Source organism: Thunnus maccoyii, chromosome 11, assembly GCF_910596095.1.
Source record: "Thunnus maccoyii chromosome 11, fThuMac1.1, whole genome shotgun sequence".
In the NCBI taxonomy this organism is placed as follows: domain Eukaryota; kingdom Metazoa; phylum Chordata; class Actinopteri; order Scombriformes; family Scombridae; genus Thunnus; species Thunnus maccoyii.
The window spans coordinates 25,519,265-25,546,530 of NC_056543.1; the positions used below are offsets into that span (position 1 = coordinate 25,519,265).

Below are 27,266 nucleotides of genomic sequence, written 5' to 3' on the forward strand. Positions count from 1 at the left end.
GAGAAAGCAACTTTAACGTCAGCAAGAAGAGTTCGAAACGGGCGAATCGTCCACGAGTCGCGCATTCAAACACAGCGGCTACCGTCAGCGCTGCTGGAGTCCGTCACTGAGCGGTGAGGTAAAAACGACTTGATAAAAGCAAATAACGATGTTTAGAATAACCCTGCAAATGACATCAGAGTGCTGTTGGTTTGGTATTTGAATCTACGTTACCGTTAGCTTGGTGGCTAGGTGCTAGCTAACGACACTGAGGTGACATCACAGACCGAGCCGACCGCGGCCTGGTTCTGCTGCTAGCCCGGTGATTGACAGCCTGTCAACTAGCAAGGTGGCTTATTTCATTTTGGACGACAGTCGTCTTATCTCTTCCGATGGGTTTTATTAGCAACGTACATGTCTGGAGAATTTGAGGCGGCAAGCCAACTAATTAGCAACCGCTTGTTAATTTTGGTAACGACTGCAGCAGAGAGCTGAGTGACCGTGAACCAACATCAGCATCCACAGTGTGGCCTGCGAGCAGCCCACAAGCTGTGTTAACATTAGCCAGCTATTCTTCCTCCAAACAGCCTTTGGTAATGTTGACAGGCAGTTGACATCTTTAGCGCATATTATTTGTAGCTAGCAAATGCGTAAACCATTCATTGTTATTTAGAAGTTGTCAACGTCAACAAGTCAGATGTGTTTTGATGTTGCTGTTTCCAGTACCAGTCATGATGCAACAGACAACATATTTGACTGTTTGGTTGCAGACAATGCTAGCTTTTGCTCTTTTTCTTTGAGTGTTTCAGCTGTGGTCAGAGTGACCACCACAGTGGTGGCATTTAAAGGGAAAGTCCACCCTAAAAATGAATTTACATCATGCTGTTCCAGTAGTTGTTTGTTGAACAGCAAAGTCAGTATCTACAAACACTGCTCAAAGTCAGAGGCTCAAATGTATGACATCATTGGGTGACATATTTTGTTGATGGTTCACTGACAGTCAGTTTATTGTAGTGACTTTTATTTCAAGACAATAATTTGTTCTGTAATTCTCTGTGAAGTAGGGCATTATAGATTAATCGTTTGGTCTGTGAAATGTTGTAAATAGTGAAACCCATCACAATTTCCTGAAGTGCAAGGTGATGTCATCAAATTGTTTTGTGACCAGCAGTCAAAAATATTTAGATATTTAATTTGCTATCACAGAGGACAGGAAATCAGCAAATTCTCACAATAGGAAATGCACAGGTGTAAATAATAAATGACGGTTGAATCACATTTAGCTCCTTCACTGTAACTAAATGGGACACTTGAAAAGCTAAAGTCGTTAACCATTGTTAATGTTATAAATAACACCTGTGCTTTTCCTACTATGACAAGTGAAGTCAGAATGTCTGCTGTGAAAAAGGCTTGTTGAGAAGCTGGAACCAGGGAATCTTTGCTTGAAAAATTACTTGAATGATTAATCGATTATCAACATAGTTGCAGAATATTCTTGTCTGTTTATCAGCTAATCACTTTATCGACTAATCATTTCTACTGTGGAGCATCTCCAGCTCTGAGATTTCATTTTCTAGTTTGTTGTCAGCTTAAGACATTATAGAAATAAATTCTGTTTTAGATTGCATATTCCCATTAATGTTATTTTCACTTGTCTGCCCCACTGATATCACTTGACCCAAAGTCACCTGTGCCTCATTAGAGAATGTGAGTTTTTCTCATGTTCTTTTTGTGCCTCTCTCTCTCTCTCTCTCTCTCTCAGTCTGTGTTTATCTATCCTTCCGGCCACCCACACTCAGAAATGCTCAGAAATTGGCCCACAGCAGCTCCCAACCAAATAAGATTTTAGTCTACACAGTTTCTGCCCTTGACAGGTTGTTTTGCTGTCTCCCTCCTAAGATGATCACAAACACTCCCCAGAATCCTTTGATTGGATCTGCTTAGCTCCAGCACATTTTCTGTGTGAACGGTGATAATTAGTTTTATGATTCAGCCCATGAGGATTTGTTTAAGCCAAAACGTAGTTACACTTAATTGCAGTTTTTCCCTGACATGAGTAATACTAAATACATATGGAATTATGTGGCCACATTATTAGCATAAAGTGGTGATGTAAGCCTATTACGTCGATTATCTCATGCTGTAACACTCACTGCTAAAGCAGTGAAATAAACATGAAACATCCCAGGCTTAAAAAACAGACTTTGCCATCTATCTCATGTTGTTCATCTCTGTTTGAGATAGTCACAGCTATAATAGACGTCATTGTGCCTGCATCCCTTGTGAGTGAATTGGGATGCACTGCATAGTTGTGGTTAGGCAGCAGTGGCTGGCTGTGTTGTTTTTGTACAGCCCACCAAAGCACCCGTGAGAAGCCAGGAGGTCCTGGATCACCAGAGGAAGCCAGTGGCATGTACTCTACCCCTCTGGTTCTCAGGATGCAAGATGGGCTGATCAATAGGACCGCCTGCTTGCGTCTAGACTCAACTAGCTGCTTTGGACGATACCTCAAAGGAGAGGCTTGGATTTCTTGGGAAACTTTTCCTTCTTGTACACTGTAAATATTTTGCCTCCTTTACCCGCTCTCTCATGCTGCTTACTAAGTGTGTTTCCCCTGCTCAGAGCACACACCCCTGCTCTCTTGCCTTGCTGTTTGATCTTTGATGCAGGCCTGGCTGTTTAAAAGAATATCAAAGAAGGATGGCCTACTATAGCTTAACCTCACCAGCAGGACAAGTCCAGGCCTACTTTTAAGAGCTTGATTCACACGGGTTTAAAGAAAGCTTTGGTATGGTTGTACAGTCTTAAAATTGTAGTGCACAAACCAGAACATTAATTGTATTACCTGTCATTACGTCTGTATTAAAATGTCTCTAATATGCGTCACTGGTTTGAGTCTGTGTCTGAATCGATAACGTTATGGCTCAAGTAATCCTGTTTTGGCAAGTAGGTGTGTAATGGTAGATAGAGACATGGTGTGATATGTCTTTGTTTACTAATAGCCCTGATAGTGTCACTGCTTTGTCATGTGATTGTTGCTGTGGTTGAGGGTGAGGCAGCTGAGTAGCACATAAGAGCGAATACAGTCTCACATTAACAACACTTTTACTTGCTGAAGACTGTTGACGGAATTAAAGAGAGAATCTCAAAAAAAAGGATCAGACACGGGTCTGAAAGGGATGATGTAACTGTGAATTTCTGTCCTCTTCTTAGTTTGCTCATTTAAGCAGTTAAACCTTACTCTCTGAATGTCTTTGCCACGCCACGCACTTTGTCAACCTCTATTTTTCCTTCTCCCCCGGCACCTTTCTATTTACAGGTGAACGGCCAGTCAGCCAGCCAGCTCTCTGTTGCAATGGATGCCTGTGCCCGTATTAGAGGAGCCCCACTAAGGTCCAGGGCCTCAGTCCGGAAAGAGGTCTGTCTGCAGGGATTCTTTATGCCTGCCATCACATCTGACATTTATTTATTACTTGGACTATTGCACCTGATATCAAAAAGCAATTTTTTTGAAAGACAAAGTGAAATCAGATTTAGCTTGCACAAAGCAATGACTTCTGCATTTTCCTTCCGCATATTATGTTGATGTTATGTTAAAAAGCAAAAGATCTCGTCTTGCCTGTTTGTCCGGTATTCATTAAGTATAATATACAGTATTTATATGAACTCTTTGATCATGTGCTTGTTGTTGCTGTTACTTCAGTTTCTAATGTGGTGAGGCCAGTTAAGATCTTCAGTTTGTTTTTGAATATCAGACTGAATATAATCGGATTACCCACAATCCATGTGAAGGTCATGTGTAAAGGCAGGCAGAAGCACTAAATACAGTTCTTTTCCTCAGTTATCTTTCATGCACGCTACGGTGAAGGACAAGCGCATACGCATTGGTTTCTCATTAGGTTTGTTGGGTGAACATATGCTTAGTGAAAAATACCCTGCGTGTGTGTTTGCAGACTGTGCGTGACAGCGGGGCGCAGTGTGTGAAGAACCTCTTTAGGAACAAAAAGGAGCTATGCAGCATTGGCCTAGAGCTCCCAGCCAGAGACACCACGAGACTGACAGAGGTTTGTCACACACTGACATCAGCGCAAACATATCCAAAGCTTAATTAATGCCAAATCAAGAGATATTAATATTGACCGTTGATTGTGCTCTTTCAGATTCATTTTGTGTGTCTGCCTGGTCAGTGTGAAGGGGAAGATGTCGCTCAACAGGTATGTTTTCATAATTGCATTATGGGTAAAGATAAAACACTGAAAGAATACAAATCCAGTCTTGATTTGGAAGTGATGGACACTCCGGTTAGGAGTGGTAACATAGAATAATTTGCCTTTGATATCTTGGTAGTTCTTGTAGTTAACCAGTTGAGCTCAAAGCTAACATGCGTCATCTTCCTCCTCAGGCTTTGTCATCCCTTCCAGCTGGGCTGTGTGAGCTACTCAGGTCCCTCCACGTTCACGGCCTCAAGAATGACGAAGTTCTGCTGCTCAGAGACACCCGCAGGCTGGCAGATCACAAGGACGCCGGGCCTCAGGTGGGTGTCAGACCTTTCATATTGAAGGAATGTGTTTGATCATCATGTTGAGTAAAGCAAAAAGTGGGCAGAAAGCAGGGAAGTGAGCGGGGTGAATAAGAGGAAGTAGTTTTTCTGTGCACTGCAGTTGGTTCCTTTAAAAAAAAAAAGAGAGAGAAAAATGCACAAGTGGCTTGAAAGAAGTACTTAAGATAAAGCTTTTTTCCATAACATTCTGTCGCAGTAATTTTCCTGGAAAGGCTATCTTTATCTTGAAGCTAGGACAGTTTTGGAGAGTCTTTTAAATAAGATACTTTACACCAGAAACATACACAACTGAATACTTTAATTACATACTGTTATATTTGATATAGATATAAAATGTAAATTACTTTTTAAGTGTGACATTTTTGTTACGCGTTCCTAAAATTCTTGTTGCTGTTGATAAAATTGTTTTCCCATCTCATGGCCTTGTCTGTCCCTGCATGTAAACTATACGCACTGAGTCTTTCTCACGCTTTAGAAGAATCACAGGTGGGATAGATAGACCAAGTTGTTGTCTTTTCAGCCCACGACTGTAACCTTGTCCTTCCTGGTCCTGTGGGTTCACAGGCCTCGCAGCTCACTCTGTGGTTTTGTTGTCCACTGCAGACGGTGAGACCTCCCACCTCTCTACATTACAGAGTGCCAAGTGATTTTGCATTCTGCATATGCAACATATCAACTTGCAGTCAAAGTGCAGACATAACAACCCACTTCCGACCCTCTTTCCTCCCTCCTGTAAGATCAGAATAAGAAAATTTCCCATGTGAATTATTTTTATTTTCAAAAGCCATGATCTTTGAAATTATCAGCTGGGCTTGTTTCCAAGTGATGCAGGACATTGTCACTTTGACAGTTGTATAGACTCTGCTTGCCTGTCGCTGTGTTTCTTCTCTAAACGTGCAGAATAAGTCGCCAGTTAACCAGACTTCTACCAGTCTGTATTCCTATTTGCCTTCTCTTCCTTCCTTTTTATTTTTCTCACTTTCTGTCTTACTATGCTGTTTCCCTCTGCCTGCAGTGTTGGTTAAAGGCTGTGTGTGTGCTGAGGCACAACCCCAGCACTAGCGTCTACCCTCAGGCCACTGTAGCATCATTAGTGGGCTTGCTTGGGTGCTACGTGGCAGGAGTCCGCTATGCTTTGGAGCTACAGGCTCTTCAGAGGGGAACAGCTGAGTCCAGCCAGCCAGAGGAAGATGACACCAACCAGTCTGTCTCATCAATCGAGGATGACTTTGTCACAGCCCTGGAGCATCTTGAGGAGGACGACACAGGAGACAATTCCTGTAGGTTTAACATGTAATGTGTAGTGGCATTTAGTAGCTTCTAGGCTCTTATGCAGAGAGAGAGAGAGAGAGAGTCTTGTGACCCCATCAGTTCAATAGAGATATTTTTGAAAAATACAAAATGTAGACATGTATCTAAAGGCCTTTGTTTTTATACAGTCATAATTTATGCATTATTAATTAAATAAAAGTGGCAGGAATTTAATATGAGCTCACCATTAGATGGCAATAATAAGTTATGTTCTAGTTGGGTTACGCTTTTTCCTCTACCTTTTGTATAATTATGGCAAAATGGATGAACTGATTTGTTTGCAGCCAGATTTCTTTTTGGATAACTTTTTGCCATGTTTATCTTTTATCCCCTCTTTGTATGTATTTTACATAATCGGTTTTCTCCCATCTCTCTACGTCCACAGCTTCCTATCGCCATTTTAAAAAACGTGATGTGGCATCACAGACAGTCCCAGCCCACAAGAGACGGAAGGAATTATCAGGCTCCCGCATTATCATAAGCTCGTCTTCGAAGAAGTATTCGGCCAAGCATAGGTCAGGTCCAGATGTATCTGTGACAGTGCAGAGATCATCAGGCATGGAAACCCAGTGGACCTACTGCAGTCCCGGCGCCCGTCTCCCCTCACCTTCGATTCATGTCAGTGAATCTGAGGAGTCCGACTGCTCCAGCCCCAGCCCAATCATTTTCCTGGATGAGGTGGGCTACCAGAAGAGCCTGCTGGCTAAGCTGGACATCCCCCAGGTGCCTGGGGGCCCCAGAGAGCGAGTTGAAGATTCAGACTCTGAAGTCAGTGAATTCTTTGACAGTTTTGACCAGTTTGATGACCTGGAGGAGCTGAGCTCAGAGAGCTGCACTCTCACACTGCCTCTGGACGCCATCAGTGCCCCAATCACACAGAAGAAGTCCGCTGAGTCTAGCACCAGTGGGTCAGCATCCAAATATGTTTCTAGAGGCTGCTCGACAAAGGGTATGAATCCTCACCGCTTTGACCAGCCCACTCTCCCAGCCAATGTGAAAAAACCCACTCCTCTAAAACCAGGTTCTCCCTACTCACTCCACTCAGAGGTGCCTGACTCCCCTCGGCCAGTGCAGACCCCCTCTGAGGACAATGGTGGCCCACTCTTCAGTCCCATCAGCTCCTCGGCCTTCAGCCCCCTGGTGGACTCTAGTGGAACACTGGAATACTTCTGGAAGAAAGATGAGGATGGACAGGACAGCTCAGAGCTACGTAAACCTCAAGATCTCTGTTCTTTATATAAGACTTATTCAGACTTTGCCAGCAGCCTGTCGAAAGAAATTCTGGGGTCTGTGTGTGGCTACCAGTCTGCCGTTGACATTAGTGACAACAAGAATCTTAGCTGTGTCTGCCACAAAGAATTCAAGAACCCGTCGGGCTACCTGATGAAGCTCTCAGAAATCCAAGAGACTGTAACAGTGGCCAAGCTGCAGAAGAAGTCCCAGTCTCTGAAAGATGGCATTCAGAGGTTTGCCACCGACCTTGTGGAAATGAGTCTGGGCAGCGCTTTGCGAGACCTCCAAAAAGGTGTATCCTCCTGTACCACTACCCTCTGTCACCTAGCTGCCAGGCTCACCTCTTCAGTGTTTCAGATGGCCTTCCATGAGATTGGCATGCGCCATGCCTATGTGTTGAAGGAACGAGCAATCAATGGGTTAGCGGGCTTCCTAGTCGGGGAGGCTGTGTCTGGGGCGCTGAAAGAGTTCCTGACAGTGAAGAAACAGATTTTCCACAACACAGTGACACGTTTTGCGGCTGATCTGGCTGAAGAGCTGGTGTTTGAAGGCATAATGGAAGTGTGTCAGTTCTCCCACCCCTCAACCCCTCGCACCCCTAGTGATTGGTCCTTTGGCCATGAGGAAGAGGAAGAAGAGGAGGTTGTTTCCTCCTATGCTTCAGACTTGTCTGAGTCCGTTATCCAGGAGGCCTTCATAGAGCTCTCTCAGGCTGATGTTGCCTTCACTAGCCAAGCGGCTATCAGTGTGTCTCTGGACAACATCTGTTATGTCAGTGCAGAGAACACCAGCACTCACACCTGCAGTACCTTTGCTAACCAGCAGATTTTCAGTGCCAGCTCAGCTGCAGTGGTCCCAGGGCCCTCAGGAGAGGATGCTACCTGCACGGTGAAGAAAGCTCTGTTTACTGTATCAGGCATGGCCAGCTGTATTCCTGTGCCCCAAGCAGGACAAGCCCTCTCCCACGTCCAGGATCCTGAGGAGACCTGCCAGAATAAGTCTAGCTTGCCAGATACCTCACAGGTCAGCTCCAAAAGAGCAGCAGTATCTTCCTCCGATAACACCACATCTACACAACCTCACCTTTACAGCCATGGAACTCAGACCCCCATAGGAGAAGACTCCTCCCAAGGAAAGTCATCATTCCAAAACTTCTCTGGCAACATGGTGGATATGATCGTAACTGAGGCTTGTGAGCTAATAACCGCTTCTAAGATGAAGAAGAGTTTTGGTGAATGTGCTGGTTTCCTTACGAAGACGATCGGAAGTCAAAGGGGCTCTTCTTCTAAGCAGGATACGGTTGATTATGAGGCTCCAGATTCCCCTTCAAAGCAGGGAGCTGATAGAGAGAGTTTCAGATATGACTGTAGAGATTCTGGGTATGATAGGAAGGGCGTCTTTGTTGAGCAAGTAACAGATCTCAGCATCCCTCACATTTCCTTTCAGACAGGCTCTCAAAGCCAAGGGAGAACCAGCTGTGAGTTGGAGCCCCGGACCCGAGGTGTGGCTGAAACACATCCTGTGATAATGGATACTCTTGATGTGCCAAGTACAGAGATGGGTGGACAAAGGAGGATATCTGTTCCTGGGGATGACTCGGCTCCAAGCTCCGGGCAAAAATCCGGTGGGACTCCTGGCACCCCTCCTTCCACCCCTCAGCAGCCCAGTGAGGTGTCTAAAGAGAAACAGATAAAGCAGTTCTCAAAGAAGCTGAAAAGCAAGCTGGCCAAGGAGTTTTCCCCTGCTACCCCGCCTCCAACCCCTCACGATCAGCCCGAGCCAGGCCCAGGGCCAAAAGACATCAGCCCTGAGGCAGACAAGGCTGAGTTCATGCTCAAACTGATGAGGTCTCTTTCTGAGGAGGCAGATGGCAATGAGGATGAAGAGGAGGAAGAATTGGCAGAAGAGGGTGGTGTTGGTGGCACTAACAGATGTTTAGAGACAGGAGGTGGCCGGCATGAATTGAACCAGATGTCCGCTCGCAGAATGTCTAACAAGGAAGCTCTCCATTATGCTGAGCGGTTGGCTTGTCACATTGTCTCCATGGCAACAGAGATGGACACCCTGGGAGTAGCAGAGGAGGAGGGAGAGATGAGCAAGGGCAGCGAGAGGAGGAGAGACAGCGTGGCTCAGTTCTCAGAGCAAACCCTGAACACCTTATGGGTGTATGCGGGGGAGGTGGCAGGAGAGGTCATCAATGACGTGAAGAGAATGGTGAGCTCTGCACAGCAGTGTCCATATCACAGGGCTCTCAGAAGAAGAAGCTTGGACAGGTCTATCTCTGAATGTTTGCATTACCACCACCAGCACCAGTCTCAAACCAGTACAGACCAGAACAGAGACTGGAGAGTAGGGAGACTGGCTGAGCAGTGGTCTAACGACCTGATTGCCTCTGTCTTGCGGTCTCCCACCTCCACTTCAAGCACCATCTCCAGCTCCAGCTCTGGTCTGTCCTCGGAGTATCCCAGCTGTGAGAGTGTGACAGATGAATATGCTGGCTACCTCATCAGGGTGCTAAAAAAGGAGGGAGGCAGTAGGGAGTTGGTCCTAGATCAGTATGCCAGCCGTCTGGCCTACCGCTCCATAAAACAAGGCTTGGCTCATGCCAGTCGCAAGATCAAACAGAAATCCTCGAGCACCCGCCTTCACTCCTCAAAGTCCCTGCCAGATGAATGGAAGGCTTCCAGTAGTGAGGCCTCATCACCCAAGGACAGAGCAGAATCAGTGGCTTGTCCCCCAAGTGATGATGCTCAGTGTTGTTGCAAGGACTCTGAAGAGCAGGGCCAGAGGGAGTATATGGATCTGGTCAACTTTGCAGAGTCCTTAGCATACAACATCACCTGTGATGTCACACGCAAGCTTCATCTTTCCTCTGTGCGACTGCCGAAGTCTCTCACTGACCCATGTCTTTACAAGAAATCCAAACTTGAAAACATGGCAGAGAATCTCATCAGGAACTCCTTCTCCTGCCCTCTGTTGTCCAAGGAGGGTAAGAGCAGGCATTACCACAGCACTGGAAGCCTGTATGATGGAGGCTACAGCAGTAGGGTGATGCAGGTCATCGAGCATTATGCCAGGAAAATAGTTGATGACACTCTGAAGATGAGCCTGGCTTCAGTTGGACATTCAACCCGGGACCACCAGAGGGCCCAAGGCCAGGACAGACACTCTCACACCCAGAGGTTGTCTGAGGGAACAGCACTGAGTCAAGCCCTAGGGGAGAGGACGTGCCGTTACTGTCAGGTCCAGGAGTGCCCCTACTGCACCAAACTTAGCAGGCACCACCACCAGCCTGTATTACAGAGGAGGAAAAGGGGGCAGGAATGTCAGACAAGGGCTGAGCGGCTCTCTGGCCTAGAGATCCCCAAGATCCATATTGACCTGGACCACAGGGCAGCGTTCGCGGAGGAGATGGTCTCAATGGCAATGGAGACAGCTAAACGTGAGCTAAGCAACACCAGCCTTAATGCCGACAGTGGCATCGGCCATGATGGAACCAGCTACGCAGAGAGCCTAACTGCTGAGATCATGACCTCAGCCCTGTCCAACATCTGCCAGGCTGCCAACATCAGGTACACACACCAAAATTCACACCAGCGGTAGCTTTTTATTCACATTCTGACTGTCAATATGTCCCTCTCATCATTGTGACAAAGCAAACTTAGCATTAAATCAGGTTTGTTTAATTGTAGAGATGCACCGATTGCAACTTTCTCAACCGATTCCAATTTCCTTGGCCGATTCTGTTTTTGTTTCTTTTTAAGAACTATAATTGACAGCATACACAAACATTTTTGTAACTTTTCTTGAATGGCAAATTCAATTGTATGTTCATAATAAAACATTGTTCATATAAAACATAAAACATGAACACAGTATTTGGTTTTCTAACTAAGTTTGTTGAAGTCAACTCAAAGTAAAATACTGATAAAATATTTGTCAGTGGTATAGATGAACCCTGTTGGATACCACAAAGTACCTTCCCACCCTGTTTTTCACCTATAATATTTTGTAATTACCTAAAAATTATTTCTTTTAGTGTAATCAAAAAGGACTTTACTTATATAGCAAATATCAACTCTCATGTTATGGTGTACAGGTTTTTCACTCTGCTCTACTTATTTGGTCATCATATCTATATTAATATTTATCAGCTGTATTAATTCAAATTTACTATTTTATATTTTCCCCTACAGATTGAAACACACAGCAGGATTCATGTCAATGTCAAATAATGAGAAATAGGTTAAACTAAATATAATATAAACAAAAACGGCAGCAGTATTAACAGCAGAGCCACACTTCAGTTGATTTTGAATAAAACATTAATATCAGACTTTTCTTTAAAAGGTAAAATCACCTGGTTTCAGATAAAATGTGTGTAAACAGCTGAACACGTCCCGGCGTGTAAACTCCATATCTATATCTATATCTATATAGACCGACTCACCATCTATCCCATCTTGAACAGACCCAGGATGGTCCGGGTGTAGCCTGTGTTCAGGTGGTTGTGATGATAAAATGGGTAAATCAAACAAAGTAAAACTGCAGCAGACATCCTGTAACATTTCCAGTCGACAGTGAGTCTCTGCTGCAGTTCATATCATTTGGTTTTAGGGTGTGTGTTTGTGTGTGGCTGTGACATTACCGTCTGTGCCACTGTGTGCATGACGTGAACCATCTTGCGGCACGTGCGTAAATTTGCAAAAAAAAAAATCTGATATATGAGACTGATCGCGGCTGGTCACCAGTCGTGGCCGATCAGCTGAAAACATCTGTTTTCGATCAGTGGCTGATCGATCGGTGCATCTCTATTTGATTGCCTTTTTATTGATTGGTCAATCAAATGAAAAACTGGTCCTTTTTAAAGCTGCTAGAATTTTACATTTGCTTCTCGCCTAAACTTTACCATTTTATTACAAAGAGAAGATTGTCATCATTAATTTAATCTGGAAAATTTGCATAAATTCTGAAACTCTCACCTGTTTATGTCCTTCCATCTCCTTGTGCATGTAGCTCTCCAGGCAGGGAAGCCACTGAGTCCACCGTGTCCCAGCAGTTGAGTGTGGGAGATGACAGTCTGGGCAGCTGGTCTAACCTGAGCTTTGAGGATGAGCATCTAGATGACAACAGCAGCTTCCTCCACCTCAGTGACAGGTATACAACCACTACCTATCTTCACCCAAACAGTATATCGCATACCAAATATCCAGTAACTTGTAGAATACACTGATGCTCTTATCTTTAGTCCCAATATTGTGCTGAAGTAATAAGTAATAAACACCATTGCACATTATCAGACATGTAACTAACTTATCTGATGAATATAGATATATTGGTGTAGGCGTGTAATCAATCAAAAGTAGGAAGAATTTTTCAAGCCTGTGCTTTTTGTGTTTTCCCAGTGTTTCCCAGAAACAGAAGTGTTTTGATTTGATGACAGCTGCTGTTGCCGTCATCTCACAGGAGTCAGGGTTTTCCAACAGAATAGCAACAACAGGTGGCAAATGCTACTGTCTCAGCCACATATCGCACTGTGTTGCTATATTTGGTGTTTTCTTTACATTTGAACAAACTAATTTCAGGTTTATAAAATACTTTTCAAGAAAACATAGGATATAAGCGAAAATTAAAATTGAATTTAGACAGCGGCACATGTTAGGATCTAACATGCAGATTAGTGCAGAAACACTCTTTCATTGCTGGTGTTGAGTCTGTTTTTTCGCAGGAGTCTCCGATGGTTGAGTCTAGATGGCAGGTTTCCCAAGGTCAGCACATGGCACAGTGTATGGTTTGGGAGTCTCACTTAGACTTCACCGCCAAGAAGCAATTTTCTCTGATTTTCCCAAATATTGCGTTATATTTGAACTGTCTAATGGATATGTTGTTAAAGACTTTGTGTAGCAGTCTGTGCAGCCAAGTGCTTCGGACAAAGTTTGTGAAATACACCACAAGGATGAGGACCAAGTAGTAGTTGTGACAGATTTGGCCTTGTCCACTCAGATGGACATGACCACTGCGTATGTGTATGCAGACAGAGACAGAGAGAGAGAGAGAGAGTGAGAGTGGGAACGAGTGAGTGAGTCTGAGTATCAGCCCTCTCAATGACATGGTCCCACACAAGTCTCCGGTCTCTGGGAAATATGCTGTTGACATTTCTGGCAAAGGTTACTATCTCTATGGAAGCAAAACTGACAACATTTTAGATTCTTTCCCAAGATACTGAAAGAACACAGTGTTAGCAGCTAGTTATTTTGGCCATCAGGGCCAAGTTAATGTATCATAATATTTTCTAAAGGTGTGTCTTTGAGTGCTCTCTACACTTCAGGGTCTGTTTCTACAGGAACAAAGTCTGCCATGTGTAATTCATTCGACTCTCTTCAAAAAGCTGCTGCAGTCATATCCGCTCAGCAGATGAAATAACGGAAGAAAACAAAACACCTTCAAAAGCTTATCGAGACACTGAGCATGTTGATTGATTAAATGAACAAGCTCTCACCATGTGTCATCCACTCAAACCACAGGGAGAAAGCTTTACCTTAGGTAATGCAGATTAATGGAGTTATTTTTAGATATGAGAAATGTTCTTGCCTTCAGCCTCACTGTGGGTGCTGCACGCCACACTGTACAGGTTCCAGCCAGCAGGCTAATCATTGACTAATTACAAAGAGAGTGTGTTGTTGTGCTTCTGTTGCCAGCTGGTTGTCCTGGTGGAACCCACAGGATTAACGGGCTTATGCGAGGACAAGAATGTAATGATCTCACATCTTAGGCCTTTAGCAACAAATTGTCTCGATCAACATTACAGATGATTGAGTGGGATTTATGATGGAAAAATCTGCATCATTTGGAGAATCCTCCTCTGTTTTGAACCTCATCTGACATTTAGGCTGCATTCACAGGTTGTGCGGAGGTGTGGGTGTGTTTATTTGTGCTTTAGAATGTAACCACTATGAAACAATCAGAAAATGTTTTATTTCGCTGATTCACTGCTTTGTTCTTGCTACCGCCGCTCCCTCTCTTCATTCACTCTCTAGCTCGCTCCACCGACGCTGCGCTCTCTCTCGCTCATGCCCTCAGCCCGCTCACGCTCTCTCCCTCTTTTTCTCTTGTCTTTTTAAAAATGAGTCAGAAAGCTGACAGAAAAGTCAACAAGTAAACAAGGTTCTTCTTCCCGTGGGCGTCTTCGGCCCGATCGCCCGGCTTTCGTGATTGGCCACGGCTGTGCAGTGTGATGTTGGATTGCGTTGGACGGAGTTGGATTGCAAAAGTTCATTCTGGTTCAACTTCTTGCCGGACGACCGCTGTGGTTTTTTGCTGAACCCCATGCGGTCCCCACTACCGCAGCCTAAACACACTACCCCCATTCAAATTAATGGGAGGGCTGCCGTTTTTTCCTGCATTGCTGGATTTGGTGTGAATGTGGCCTTAAAGGATGAGTCCAAATGCCAGAAATATTCATCAGTCTGAGTTTTATACTGTTTTCTTTGTTTGTTTTTTTTGAAGCCACGTGATAACTGCAGTCAATATGGCGGATGTGATGAAACTGTTTATTATATCCTGATCTTTGCTTAGCTCTCATGAGAAAATGTCCTTCTTAGCAGATAGCCACTGTCAGTATTATAGTGGTGTGTTACCTGCCTTCTCTCTCCAGCAGCAATGGGAACAGCAGTAGCTGGAGCAGTCTGGGTCTGGAGGGGGAGGCGTGTGAGGAGCGCATGTCATTCTCCCCCTCTGACAGGTCGGTCAGCAACTGGTTCACATGGCTAAGATTCTGAAATGCCCCGTAAGACCTGGAGGTTCATCTAGAATGGAACAAAGAAATAGTTGTAGATTTTACTATGAAGCCAAAATGAAGTAAGGAAGCGTGTTACAGATCCATCAATGGAAAATCTCGGCACTGAATTGGAATCAGAGAATTGCTTCATCATATGAAAGTGATTTACAACATTGTTCAATGGTATTTTGATTTATACTTTGTCTCATACTAGGAACCACCAGCTCTAAATATACAGTAATCTTAGACTTTTGGGCCCTACTGTAAATAGGCTTGACATGGCATATGCTTCTAGATGCTAATGTCAGCATGCAATGTATTGCTAAGTTTTACTGGGTCTGCCTTACTTGCATGTAATTAATTTAGTTGCTTAACAGGATAATTTGTAGTGTTACCATATTTTAGGGGTTCTTGTCCTCTTTGCATTAATGCTATTGAACAGTGTAAACCCTCCAGTAGGTCCAGATAAACTGCTACTGCCTTCAGTCTTTCAGGTTTGACATTAAAGGCCCTCATTTGTTAAAAAAAAAAGAAGCACTGCAGCATTGACAAATTTAATCTGTACTGTCAGCCATTTATAAACATACCATTGTTTTCTTGGGCTGGTGAATATATATGCATTTTTTCCATCCAAGCAGCCACTTGTTTCAATATAGTGTTATTAATCAACATGTTAATCAACATTCACTCATAGGAAACTTCAATATCTTCTCAGGTTTAGACTCAGCTATTGTACAGTGATCTTTAACTTCAGTCTCTTTAATGCATCGGATTTTAGATACCTAAAATCAGGATATGCCAGAAATTCATTTATCACCTTGTTTACAGACAGATTAAATAAATGTATCCCCAAGGGGGGAAAAAAATCTTAAATGCAAATATAGCCAGAAGTGGCAGTGGACGGAGGCCAAGCACAAAGGGCAGTCTTCGACGTAATATGACCTTCAGAAGAATATGAAAACATGCCACACGCATAATTGGAAAGTTTGAATTGGCCATCTGGGGATTTGAACCTTTGCATCCCCAGACAAGGTGACTTTCTGACTGCGCCACTGGGGAGACATGGTTTCCACACACCTTCTTACAACTTGAGGGAATGACATCACATGTGCCAGACTGGGGTACTTTTGTCTGTTTAAACTTAAAACGCTTGCAGTAGTCAAAATGTTGGTGAGCAAATTCTGAAAAAATCACACACCATTCTGCTGGTTTTGGGTGTATTGTCAGATATTTTGGTGAAATTTATTTAAAAATTAGATGAAATTAAAAATCTGTTACAGTTACAAGTTACAGCAAGATATTGAATATCACTGTGGACTCACCGTTTGACTGATCTGAACATCTTTTGAAACACTTGATATCTACCATCTAGAGATTATCTATTTCAATTTTGGTAGCATATAAATGAAGACTTGTGGAGATATAGATGTTAATTGATTTTGCATATTTTGAAAATTATTACCAAATCAATCAATCAAATCATCATTACCAAATTTTATGCATAGACTTGAGTCATCAGCTTAGATTGTGCAAACCAAATTTCGTACGAATCAATGCAGCCTATTACGAGATATAAACTTTCACATTTGTGGTGCCCCCTAGTGTCAGAATATCCTATGACTCCGTAGCAGAGCTCAGAACTAGCATCCTATGATGCACCAAGTTTGGTTACAATCGCTTAAGCCACTTTTGATTTATGAGTGTTAATGTAAAATTGAATGCAAAGTCACAGGTTTAAAAATGTATAATTTCAAAACAGTTTTTGAAAAATTTGAAAAACTACTTTTTTCTGGCTCAGTCCAGATATGCTGTGTACCAAGTTTGATAATTTGCACAAAATTCAAAATGGCAGAAAATCTAAATGCAAATAGGCGTGGCTTATATGGATATATAAAGAAAAACTAAAATAAATAAATAGATAAAAATTGTTTCTGAGACTTACGATTCAAAAGTTATAGGCAAAAAAGTAATATTTGTTGTTATAGTGCCACCATTGGGCCAATCGGTATAATTTTTTTGTCTGAGTTGTGGGTGAGATTTCCAATTTATCTGCCAAGTTTGGGAACTGTAGATGTTACGGTTTCTGATACCCATACTTTTAGGGCACAAGAAGAAGACGAAGAATCCCAACAAACATAATAGGGTTCCAGCAGCTTTGCTGCTTGGACCCCTAAAAATAATCAAAAATGCAAAATCAACATGGCACATGAATTCAGTGCTGTTTGTCAGCTGACCCCCAGTTCTCAGAAGTCAAAGCTTCCCACAGAAATCTGAATGGACCAGCAGGACAACTCACAGCATGATCAGCACTGACAAAATACAAACAAAATATGCTTTTGTAGTGGAGATGAAATCTCAAGCAATGATATCGATACTGGTCTAACAACTGAAAACAGCAGTTCCCTAGAACGTAGCAAAACTGTTACAAAGTTCTCGGAAAAGGGCTAGAGCTTGCAAAACTACTGATATGGTCCTTTTGTGTTAACCTTTTACTGTCCAAAGAGAAATGCCACTGTACAGAAAGAGAAAAAAAAATGTCTACACTGAACAGTAACATAAACCCAAATCCACATCTGTGTGAAGCAGTGTACAGGACTGGTGATCTGCTATTAGCTTATCTGTAGTGTTGCTCAACATATAGTACAACACAGTATGATTGGACTATATGACATATAAATGGTATACCATGGTCTTGTGGTATATATAACAAAAGACATACTATGAGACTACATGAATTTGTCATATTTTTGCAATGTTTATACTGTGTTTATACAGTGGTAGCTATCTGTTTAATATCTCAGTGTATCAGGCCATTGTAGGCAATGTTGCAAGTCAGTCAGCTAGACAGCAATATTGGATTTTTATGGTTTTCCATCAGAGTGATGAAGTACCTTGATTTCTCTGGTCTTTTATTCACTATATTAGACAAAAAAGGAAATTTCTGTCTGTTTTTTGCAGAAAATGCATTTTATCATGATATAAATCAATATGATAATAACTATGTATATAGCACTACTCAAAAATAAAGTTACAAGTGCTCTACAGTAAAAACTAAAAAGTAAATAAAAACTAAAACAGACAGGGACCCTAAAGCAGGAAGTCTTGTCACTCTTAGTGACAAAGTGATATTTTGGAACCATTAGCAGGGCCCTGCTACAGGATCTCATATTGCTATATAAAATCACATAGACAGTGATGGGGCATGTCTACACATCACTCACAGGGTGACATCACCTGACACAGAGGATGAGCTAATAGCAGATGACCAGCTCAGTGCTCGCCATTAGGTGGCAGGTTTCTCACAGATTTAAGTTTTGTGGTTTAGTTTCTTCTAAACATGACAATTAGAAATAGGGGAAAACAACCAAAGTGGCTCCATATACAGTCAAATAGGCTGCATTAGTCAAGGCTACAGTATGTCAGATGGGTTTAAAACATTTTTGATAAAATATACTACCGAGGCAAACTTGCTATAAGCTGCTGGCTAATGTTGTCCACTGGTGGGTTCGTACTCTTCTAGCACAGATATTAACAGCAGTAGATGATAGTTAAAACTAAATGTATACTTGTATTGTCTGTAATGCATGAGTTTGTAGTTGTGGCTGTCCTGTCTCTCTTAGTTCTTAGTCCTCCTCATGACAAAGTCATTGCTGCTTCATGATCCTATTCATAAAAACACTGAATGTGAGAAGCTTTCCCTAGACATCCTCCTGCTGCAAAGAAAATGATATCCTTATATCATATTGAGCAGAGTCTTAGTGTCTGTAGCCGTGGGCTGTGTCAACAAGACTGTGATTAACAATCTTATAAAATGGAGAAATGACTGTTTACCTGTTGGCACGTCACACAGCAAATATTTGCACAGTTGACATAATGGATATTGAGCAGATTTTCAGGATGGAAAAATCAACTTTCACACTGATCAAGATGTACTCTTAGTCATTGTGTCTTAACTGACAAAATACATTAAGCAGACAAGTAAATTTACTGGAATATATAAAAACATTGACTGGAAATATGCAGCATAGTTTCCTCAATCTGTCTAAGATGTCAGGATTGCTTTGATTGCAGTGCTTGTGGCTTGTGATATCCTGCTATGCTTATTTCAAAGTCTGTCTGTATGCATGCCGTTAGCTTTTGCATGCTTATTGTGATTTGTATTTACTTTAATGCAGTCTCATCTGCCTCGCTATTTCTCCCTTCTCACTAACCTGCGTGTTATTTCTCATCCAACAGTGACAATACAGAGGACAAGGAGACTGAGGTCAAAGAGGAATCCAGTGGTAAGAATCTTTTACTCTCTGCAATTTTACCTTTTAATAGGTTAGTGGTAATGCTGGGTTTTTCTTATTCAATAACAGCTATTGTGAACAAAAAGATCTTAAAATGACCGATTTTGGCAAAACAAAACAAAAAAAAAAATCCAAAGCAGACAGTTTAACTTAACACACTTTTGGCAGCAAAGGGAAATGGGGAAAAGACAGAGCCCTCTCCTAATTTGAGGTCTTGCTCTCTCCACTCCTTGAGATTCAGAACAGTTGGTCTTGATTCTGGCTGTGTGTGTGTGTGTGTGTGTGTGTGTGTGAGAGAGAGACTGTCTGAGTGTGTCGTAGCCGGGGATTTTACCACCCCCATATTCTGCCACACTAATGCTCATTCATCCTCTCCACTCCCTCCACAGACACTCATTCTGCCTTATGTGCGTGTGTGTGTGTGTTTGTGTGTGTGTGTGTGTGTGTGTGTGTGTGTGTGTCAGACCAGAGCAGCCCCCACTGGGGGGGGGGGGGGGGGGGGGGGGGGTGCTCCTCCTAGGTCTGTTGGAGTGTGGGAACCCAGGAATGAGCAGAACAGGGCTGGGGGAGCAAATGACTGCAATGCAATTTTATTCATATTGCCCAATATCAAAAATCACAAATTTACCTCAAGAGGCTTTACAATCTGTACAGCATTTGACACGCCCTATCCTTACACCCTCAATTCAGATAAGAAGAAACTCCTCAAAAAATAAAAACTGTAAAAACAAAACAAAAACAAAAACGAAAGAAACCTCAGGAAGAGTAAGGAGGAGGGATCTCCATTCAGGACAAACAGGAATACAGTCGATGTTTGTACAGAATAAGCCAAAATAGCAAAGTTACAATATGGAAAATCTGGATGACAATATTATAGATATATTGTAATCTCACAAATAAGAATGTGCATTCAGGAGGAAGTTGAAAAACTTCCAGATGCCACCAAACTGGTAGGACCTGAGTCACTGCATTTAATTAGGCCAAGAGTTGAAATATAACGAGAGAAAAGCAGTGGACTAAGAACAGATCCCTGGGGGATTCCATATTTCACATGAGAACATTTAACTGGAGAAGAGGAGAAACACTAATGTGCAACTTACGCATCTTATCAATGTTGAGAAGCGCCAGAATGACGTCTGTAAAAAAGGAAAAACAGCTGGAAGCAGTCAGTAGAAATCTATGCAAGATTAATGACTAATGATTAATCATGAATTAACTACGTTTCTCTATGGTGCAGGGACTCTCTGTGTAGACAGGACTCAGGTACAGGCCTCCAGGACTGCACTGGTCATAGTGAACTCAGATGTCAGGGACCTCTGGCATGGCCCCCAATATGTGACCCTCGACCCTCAGCTCAGGAGCATGCTGCAGTGGGTGGCAGCCTCCATGGCCGACATCCCTCAGATCCAACTGAGTCCTGACAGAGAGCTCCAGCAGGTGATCATGAATGTATTCATTAACCACCTCCTCAAACAAAGGTTATATTGTGTTTTTTTGTTATTTAATATAAGACCTGCCTAAACTAAGCCAGATTGTTTCAATGAAAGAAGTCATTCTTTCCATGGTTGTTGATGTTGGATGAAGTTGGCTTTGCTGTAGGGTTGGGTATCGTTTTGATTCTGCTTATCGATTGCAGTTGTTATTGATTCCCAGTTTCAGTTCCAATATGGTAAAAAAAAAAGAGATCACTTGTTTAGATAACAAAAATATCTTTATTCTTTTAACCATTTACTTTGACTTTTATTGTTTCATTAAAATAAGTCAATTCAAAGTCTTTTTAATTGAACATTCACAAAGTAAATACATACAATAAAAACGCATGATCCAGTCAGAACATACATTTTCTTGTGGATGCTGTGGTATTTGATACTCCTTAGTTTTCTCTTTAGTCATCTTTCCCTTTATTGCCAATGACACATGGGCTAGGACACTGTAAGACATCAAACACTTAACATTCTCTGAGATCGACGCCGTGCTACCTTAAATATTTGGTCAAATTTGATGTGCAACCTGATTTACAGCTAATCACCTTCTGACACGCATTGCACTTTGCCATGTCATTTTCATTAATAAAGTGAAGCCACACTTTTGAGTGTTTACCGCAGTCCATCTTTCACTACTGTTGTGACGTTGGCCATGCCTGCTCATATGTAAACAAATCAACACACTTGCATTGATGCATGACCTAGACAGATCCTGGCAGATAGCCACGTCCTCGCAGATATGTAGCCTTTGTTTGCAATAATAAAGGATTAACACGTTTAGGAAACGATAAGCAGAACTGAAATTCAAATTCTTTAACGGGTACGCAGCACTTGGCATTTTCCCAACCCTACTTTGCTGTGGAGACAAACAGCTGGACACCACCAGCTGTTGCAAATATCAAGTTAAAAAAGTTGTATAATAGTTATAGCGACCCATTTGTAAAATGTCCTGATATTTTTTTGTTTTCCTGTACAATGAATAGATTAATCCTGGTTTCCCTGCTAGAAAAATTGCTCTTTAATTTTCATGCTAAGTTGATAAGCTATCATAAGATATCAGTTTGGTGAAAATGCTGTAGTGAATTATAACTATGTGCCATTTCAGCTCCCAGCAGTGGTCCAAAGGCTTCGGGAGAGGAAGTGGAGGGTGGGAGAGCTGCTGCACATCCTGCTGCGTTACTGTGAAGAGAGTCAGTCACATAGTCACTCTCAGCCCAGAGAGGAGGCACTCCAGGCGGATAGAGAATGTCACCGCATCCCCCTCTTCCAGTGGCTCCTGGAGCACGCCTAGGCCCTCTCCTCTCCTCTCCTGTCCTCTCCTGTCCTCTCCTCTCCTCTTTTCTCCTCTCCTCTTTTCTCCTCTCCTCTCCTCTGTTCTCCTCTCCTCTCCTCTCCTCTCCTCCCCTCTCCTCCCCTCCAAACAGGGCTTGCAAACTCCACGTCCCATAGAGGGCGCCATACAAATCAGCTGATCTTACTTACACTCATGAATGTGGGCGGTGTGTGTTTTGCATTGCATGCTGCAATCAAGAGTACTTCTGTTGTATTTTGTTTTTCTTTCCACCTTCTGTTTTATTGTTGCAGTTTTATGATTTATCGGGCTGCATATATCACATGTTGATTTAGTGAGCTGTCTCCTTCGTCCACCTTCACTTCTGAACACCTTGATACCATTGTGCTTGAGCTACAGAAAGAAAAGGACCAGAGAGAGAAAGAGAGAGAGAGAGAGAGAGAGTGACCCACCCCATGTGTTGCAGGCAGAGACAGAAAAGCAGCGAGTTGAGAGAAAGAGAATGTGTTTTTTGTTAGGGAATCCCCATAGCTGCTGGGCGGATGATGTCATCAAACCCACAGCTCACCTCTGTGGTGGTGTTTCCACATATTAAGAAAGCAACTGTGCGCACGCATACACAACACACCACACCTTGCATTATCAGTGCTAGAAGGAATCTATGATGCACTGACACAAACCAGTTAGTCCCCATAGTGTTCTATTATTGTATTAAATCACTCCGAATTACTGTACTAGCTATTCAGTTTGCTCCAGTGAAGTGTTTCTCTGGAGCACTAAATGAGTTAAATGCTGTTGTAATGACTTATTATATTTGACAGATATGCTGCCATACAGAGACTGACAAAACACTATTAAAGTTGTAAAACCCATATCTATATATTTTAGTAAATCATACTACACTGTAATTTAGTGTTGATGATCAAACAGGCCATTTGTTTGGCAATAGAGTGATGAATAGTGCTCGATGAAGTTGCCTCTTGCCAGTATTGGTATTCCTGTTTTATCTAATACTGTAACAATGCTTGCCTAGCAACAATCTCCATGGTTATCAAACTTAGTAAAATACCTAGAGTGGATGATGTTTACTAGGGTGGTCGATATTGAGAAAAAGTATATTTTTTGAAGATAGAGTATGTCTAATCAGACATGAAATGCTGCTCAAAGCTATGAAAGAAGCCATGATCTTGGCTTCATGTTGCCAAACATTGCTCATACGATGACTCTCCTCCCCTGCAGTCAGTAGTATGTGTTCTGTCTGTGTCAGTGGCCTTTGTCCAGCTCGTGGAAGATCCAGTGACGCAGATCGTGGATCTGTTAGTAATAGTAATTGGAGGTCTGCATCTCCAAAACCACAAGCTTAACAGCAACTGCATAGCTCAACCCTGGAATCACACATTCTGTCACCCACGCTCCACAGTCACCTTGTGGAGTGAAGGAGTCTGAATACCACAACTTCCACAAAATTCGCCCCCCTCCTCTCACACACGCCCTCGTTACTCACCAGCCCCATGTGTACGTCTACACGCACAGCACTACCAGCTACTTGCTGAGATGCACTTTTTTTTTTTTTTTTTTTTTGATTTGGCACAGGAGAATTTGGGCATTTCCAGCCCTGCCCTCAGACCTCTCCTGGTCGCCTTTGTGAATTTATGCCCATCATGGACGGCCTGCTCTGCTGCCAGTCGAGTTCAACTGCAGCGAGTTAACGTACATGCACAACACCCAAAACCCCCCATGCCCCTCCCCCAAAGAAAGATTATTGGGATACATTTTGATGTTTGTATTTATTTATTATTCTTGTTTTAATGAGGGACCTAAAGGATGAGATGATGCTGCGCGGTCCTCAAATTTCCTATCAGGACTTTCCTTCTTGAGTTTGAAACACTGTAACCACAGCCTTGCATCTGTAGCTATAAAGTAAGTTGCGGTGGTGTTCACCTGCATGGCTGAATCTTCATTGACTTTTTTAAGCTCAACATTCTTCTTCTTAATGTACCGGCCTACACTAATTGAGCTGCAGTGATTCGTCTGTGTCCACACTGCCTAACAGTATGCTATAGGCCTCTGCAGATGCCTTGTCTGTTCCTGCTTAAATCTCTAGGCTGCCAAATGGTCATATAATCTTAAAGGTGTTTGTCCTGTTTGATTTGTTTACATGCAAAAATGAATATATCACAAAATCCACTCTTAAAAAAAAAAAAGAAGTGATACCCATGTTATGCCTACTATTGAGAATAATAGTAGAAAAGAAGAAAGTGAAGTATTAACCTGAGAAGTGAGGGAGAGTTTATATCCTGGTTTACATTAAAGGAATGTATTAAGAGTCACAGGCTTGACACATGAAGAGAGCGCATCGCAGTGTACAAATTCTCTCCCAGTGTGAATGTTTTAGTCGTTGAAGTAGGACTTTCCCCCTCCCCCCCAGTGCCCATACCTCTCATTTACTTTCTTTATCTACTTTACATTCCTGTGCATCCCAGATGACCTATATTGTTGTGTTTGTGAAAGCTGGATGTGTACCTGCAAAGACTCGACTCCATTTAGAAGCAGATTTGTTTTGCTACTGTTGTTCCCAGTGTTACTTTCTGACTCTCTCTGACCACAGCCAGGAGAAGAAAAAAAAAGAAAAGAAAAAAAAAAAGAAGATGTACCTCACATCCACTCACTTCTGTATTTTTTCCTGCTTCCTTGTAAAATCCTGCCAAATAAAGATATTTAATAAATAATGTACATGTAAGTTATATAATAGTGAGTTCACTACTTGTTCTCCCTAGTGGCATTGCTGAATAGTTTACACAGTCTAAGCTTGAGGTCAAAACTCTAAATTTGTTTATGTTGAAGCTTGGTGTGACAATAAAGCTTTTTCATGTGCTCTTATATTTTTGTCTGCTTTAAATCAAGAAATCACACTCTTGTACCATGCTAAATATTGTTTTACTTTGTCAAGGTGTGGAATTATAAAGACTCAATTTCACAGAAATCAACTTAGTTTTCCTTTTACCTTTTGCTCAATACAAAAAAAATGACTGGCTTTGCTGAATATTTTACATTTTGTATTCAAAAATAGCTGCTTAAAGGGTTAAGATCGATAAATAGATTAATATATTAACAGAAAATATAATTGAAAATAACATATTAAAGTCCCCCTCCACTCAATATGTGTTATTTATTGTTAGTTAACTTTGAGCTTGACTGCAGAGTGTGACACTAAAAGGCTTTTTACATGTTAATTCGTTGAAGGAGGAAAGTTTCTCTGTGCTCACCTTAAATCTCAGTTTAAGACGTGGCCTTGGAGCAGGATTTGTGACATCACAATTAATTTAGAGCCAGTTGTGGTCCAGTATGCAGCTCACACACGTGTGATGTGGAAACCTGAAGCCTCCAGTGCACAAACACTGAGAATGGACTTTACAGTGAAGTAGGAGACATCTTGTGTCCAACAGTTTGAAATGAAAAATATTTGCATATTCAAAGATTAAGGATTTTTCAAGGAGGAAGATGGAGTAGTCATTTTAAGGATTCTAATGAGGTAATTGAACTTATGTGGAAAAACATCAAAGACACATTATTCAAAGCAGAATATATCTTAAAATATGTCTGGAGGGAATCTTTAATCATTTAAGTCTTATCAAGCAAAGATGTCAAACACCCACTGGTCCTGTCTTTTAAAGATGTGCAGCTTTTCTCATTTTCTATATTGGATATTTTTGGACATTTTGCAGTATATTCTTCAGTGGTGGAAAGTAACAAGTACATTTACTCAAGTACTGTCCAATTAACAGTTATGAGGTACTTGTACTTTCTTGGAATATTTCTATTTTACGCCATACTTTATCAGCTGCACTACACTTCAGAGTCAAACTGGTTACTTTGCAGGTTAAGATTTTACATTATATATTAAACTGAGTTGTTAAACTGAGATCCACCTCAACCAGCTGCAACATTCAAGACAACATTTAAGCATAAATGTTAATACATCAAAAATAATAACATAACACTCTGAACAGGCTGATAATGAATATTATATTTTGCAGATAATACTTGCAGGACTTTAACTTATAATGGAGTATTTTTACACTGTGGTGTTACTACTTCACAAAGAATTCAAGTACTTCTCTCAGCACTTATATCCATACACTTCACTGACAGTAATAAAAAATAATTGTCTTAGATCAGTAATGAAAGTAATCCTTAGCAACAACCAGTGTTTACCTCACTGCAACATAAACTACACATCAAAGTCAGTCTTACTGTCAGTAAAATACCTTGAGGATTTTGCTCTTTGATGAACGCCCTCTCTCTCTTTTCTACTTGTAAATCCTGATTTATGGTGGATTTCCCAGTGATAACAGCCTGCTGTTAACTACAGAGATTCCTCCAAACCTATTAAAATGCTGTCACTTTACTAGCCTTGGCTGGCCCGCCTCTCCACTGTTACCTGTGCTGCAGGTGCCAAAGGAAACAGAAGGGATGTGTATCAAAGATGGTCTCAACAACAGTGCTACAGTCCTCAGTTAAGGCTCAATACAGCTGCACAAAACAGCCATTGTTGCTGTGTGATTAGACCGTGCCACACATGCTCAAATATATAATTAGGTAATGTTTCGCTACAATGGCCAGTACCTGTCAGCATACAATGTTCTGTGCGGCGAATGAATGGAGGTGTCTGTCTGACGTGGAGGAAGAGAAAAGAAGAAAGAGAGAGGGAGGAGGGAAGGTGGGAATACCTAATTGCAGGCTGTATAGTGATACAGGAGGCAAGGAATGTGCCTGACAAGCACATCTCTGATCTTTTGAGCGGCTGGAGGCCTGCTGACAGACAACAAGAGGCTCCCAGACCAGCCATACAAGGATATGGTTGGCTCAGCTTGTGGGTGACCTGACTGAGTGACGTCATTTCCAGCAGGCTTCAAATTAGGGGATATGCGGGGGTGTGTGGAGATCTAAATCTACGCAGATTATTGTCCCCTCTTTGTGAGAAGGAAAGAAGAGTGGGCCTACTGCAAAATGGCAAAGTTGAGATTTCCTGCTTCCTGTTCCTGAGAGACATGACAAATCTTGATCCTGTACTCAACCTGGAACATTTGTTCCTTAGTTCAAAGATTCAAAGTTGACTTGGCCACCTCAGAGTTTTAATCAAACAACCTGAGGAGCCCTGGAAGAAAAAAAGCAGCGTAATGACACGTATTATTAGGTATCTCATTCCTTTCCAGTTTATCACATTTTCAGTCATGCCAGGGATTATTATCAGGGCTGGTTCAGTATAATCAGTATGTGCACACCCAGGGGTCTAGCATGCCAGTGGGGCCTGTATGTGCAAAAAATAAAAAATAAA

At 42.1% G+C, this 27,266-nt stretch overlaps 1 protein-coding gene across 6 annotated transcripts; it reads left to right on the top strand.

Moving 5' to 3' along the window:
• On the top strand, positions 1-24,808 carry akap11 (A kinase (PRKA) anchor protein 11). 6 transcript variants are annotated; one of them, XM_042427166.1, is made up of 12 exons: positions 1-118; positions 3,299-3,397; positions 3,933-4,043; positions 4,140-4,193; positions 4,382-4,513; positions 5,556-5,820; positions 6,237-10,656; positions 12,101-12,241; positions 14,739-14,825; positions 19,098-19,144; positions 20,391-20,590; positions 21,743-24,808. In XM_042427166.1, the coding sequence occupies exons 2-12, from the start codon at positions 3,335-3,337 to the stop codon at positions 21,926-21,928; spliced, it is 5,706 nt and encodes a 1,901-aa protein (XP_042283100.1). In that variant the 5' UTR covers positions 1-118; positions 3,299-3,334; the 3' UTR covers positions 21,929-24,808. The 6 variants fall into 6 exon arrangements, with proteins under 6 accessions (XP_042283100.1, XP_042283101.1, XP_042283105.1 ...); XM_042427167.1 differs by having other exon boundaries at positions 1-113; XM_042427170.1 differs by having other exon boundaries at positions 3-118; positions 14,742-14,825.
• The last annotated feature ends 2,458 nt before the right edge of the window (positions 24,809-27,266 follow it).

What these genes read in the sequence shown, in the direction of transcription:
- akap11 (XM_042427166.1), top strand. Translation starts at nt 3,335, where the DNA reads ATGGATGCCTGTGCCCGTATTAGAGGAGCCCCACTAAGGTCCAGGGCC. An exon ending in CGACACAGGAGACAATTCCT is followed by an intron (nt 5,821 to 6,236) that starts GTAGGTTTAACA and finishes CTACGTCCACAG; the next exon opens with CTTCCTATCGCCATTTTAAA. An exon ending in TCATTCTCCCCCTCTGACAG is followed by an intron (nt 14,826 to 19,097) that starts GTCGGTCAGCAA and finishes CTCATCCAACAG; the next exon opens with TGACAATACAGAGGACAAGG.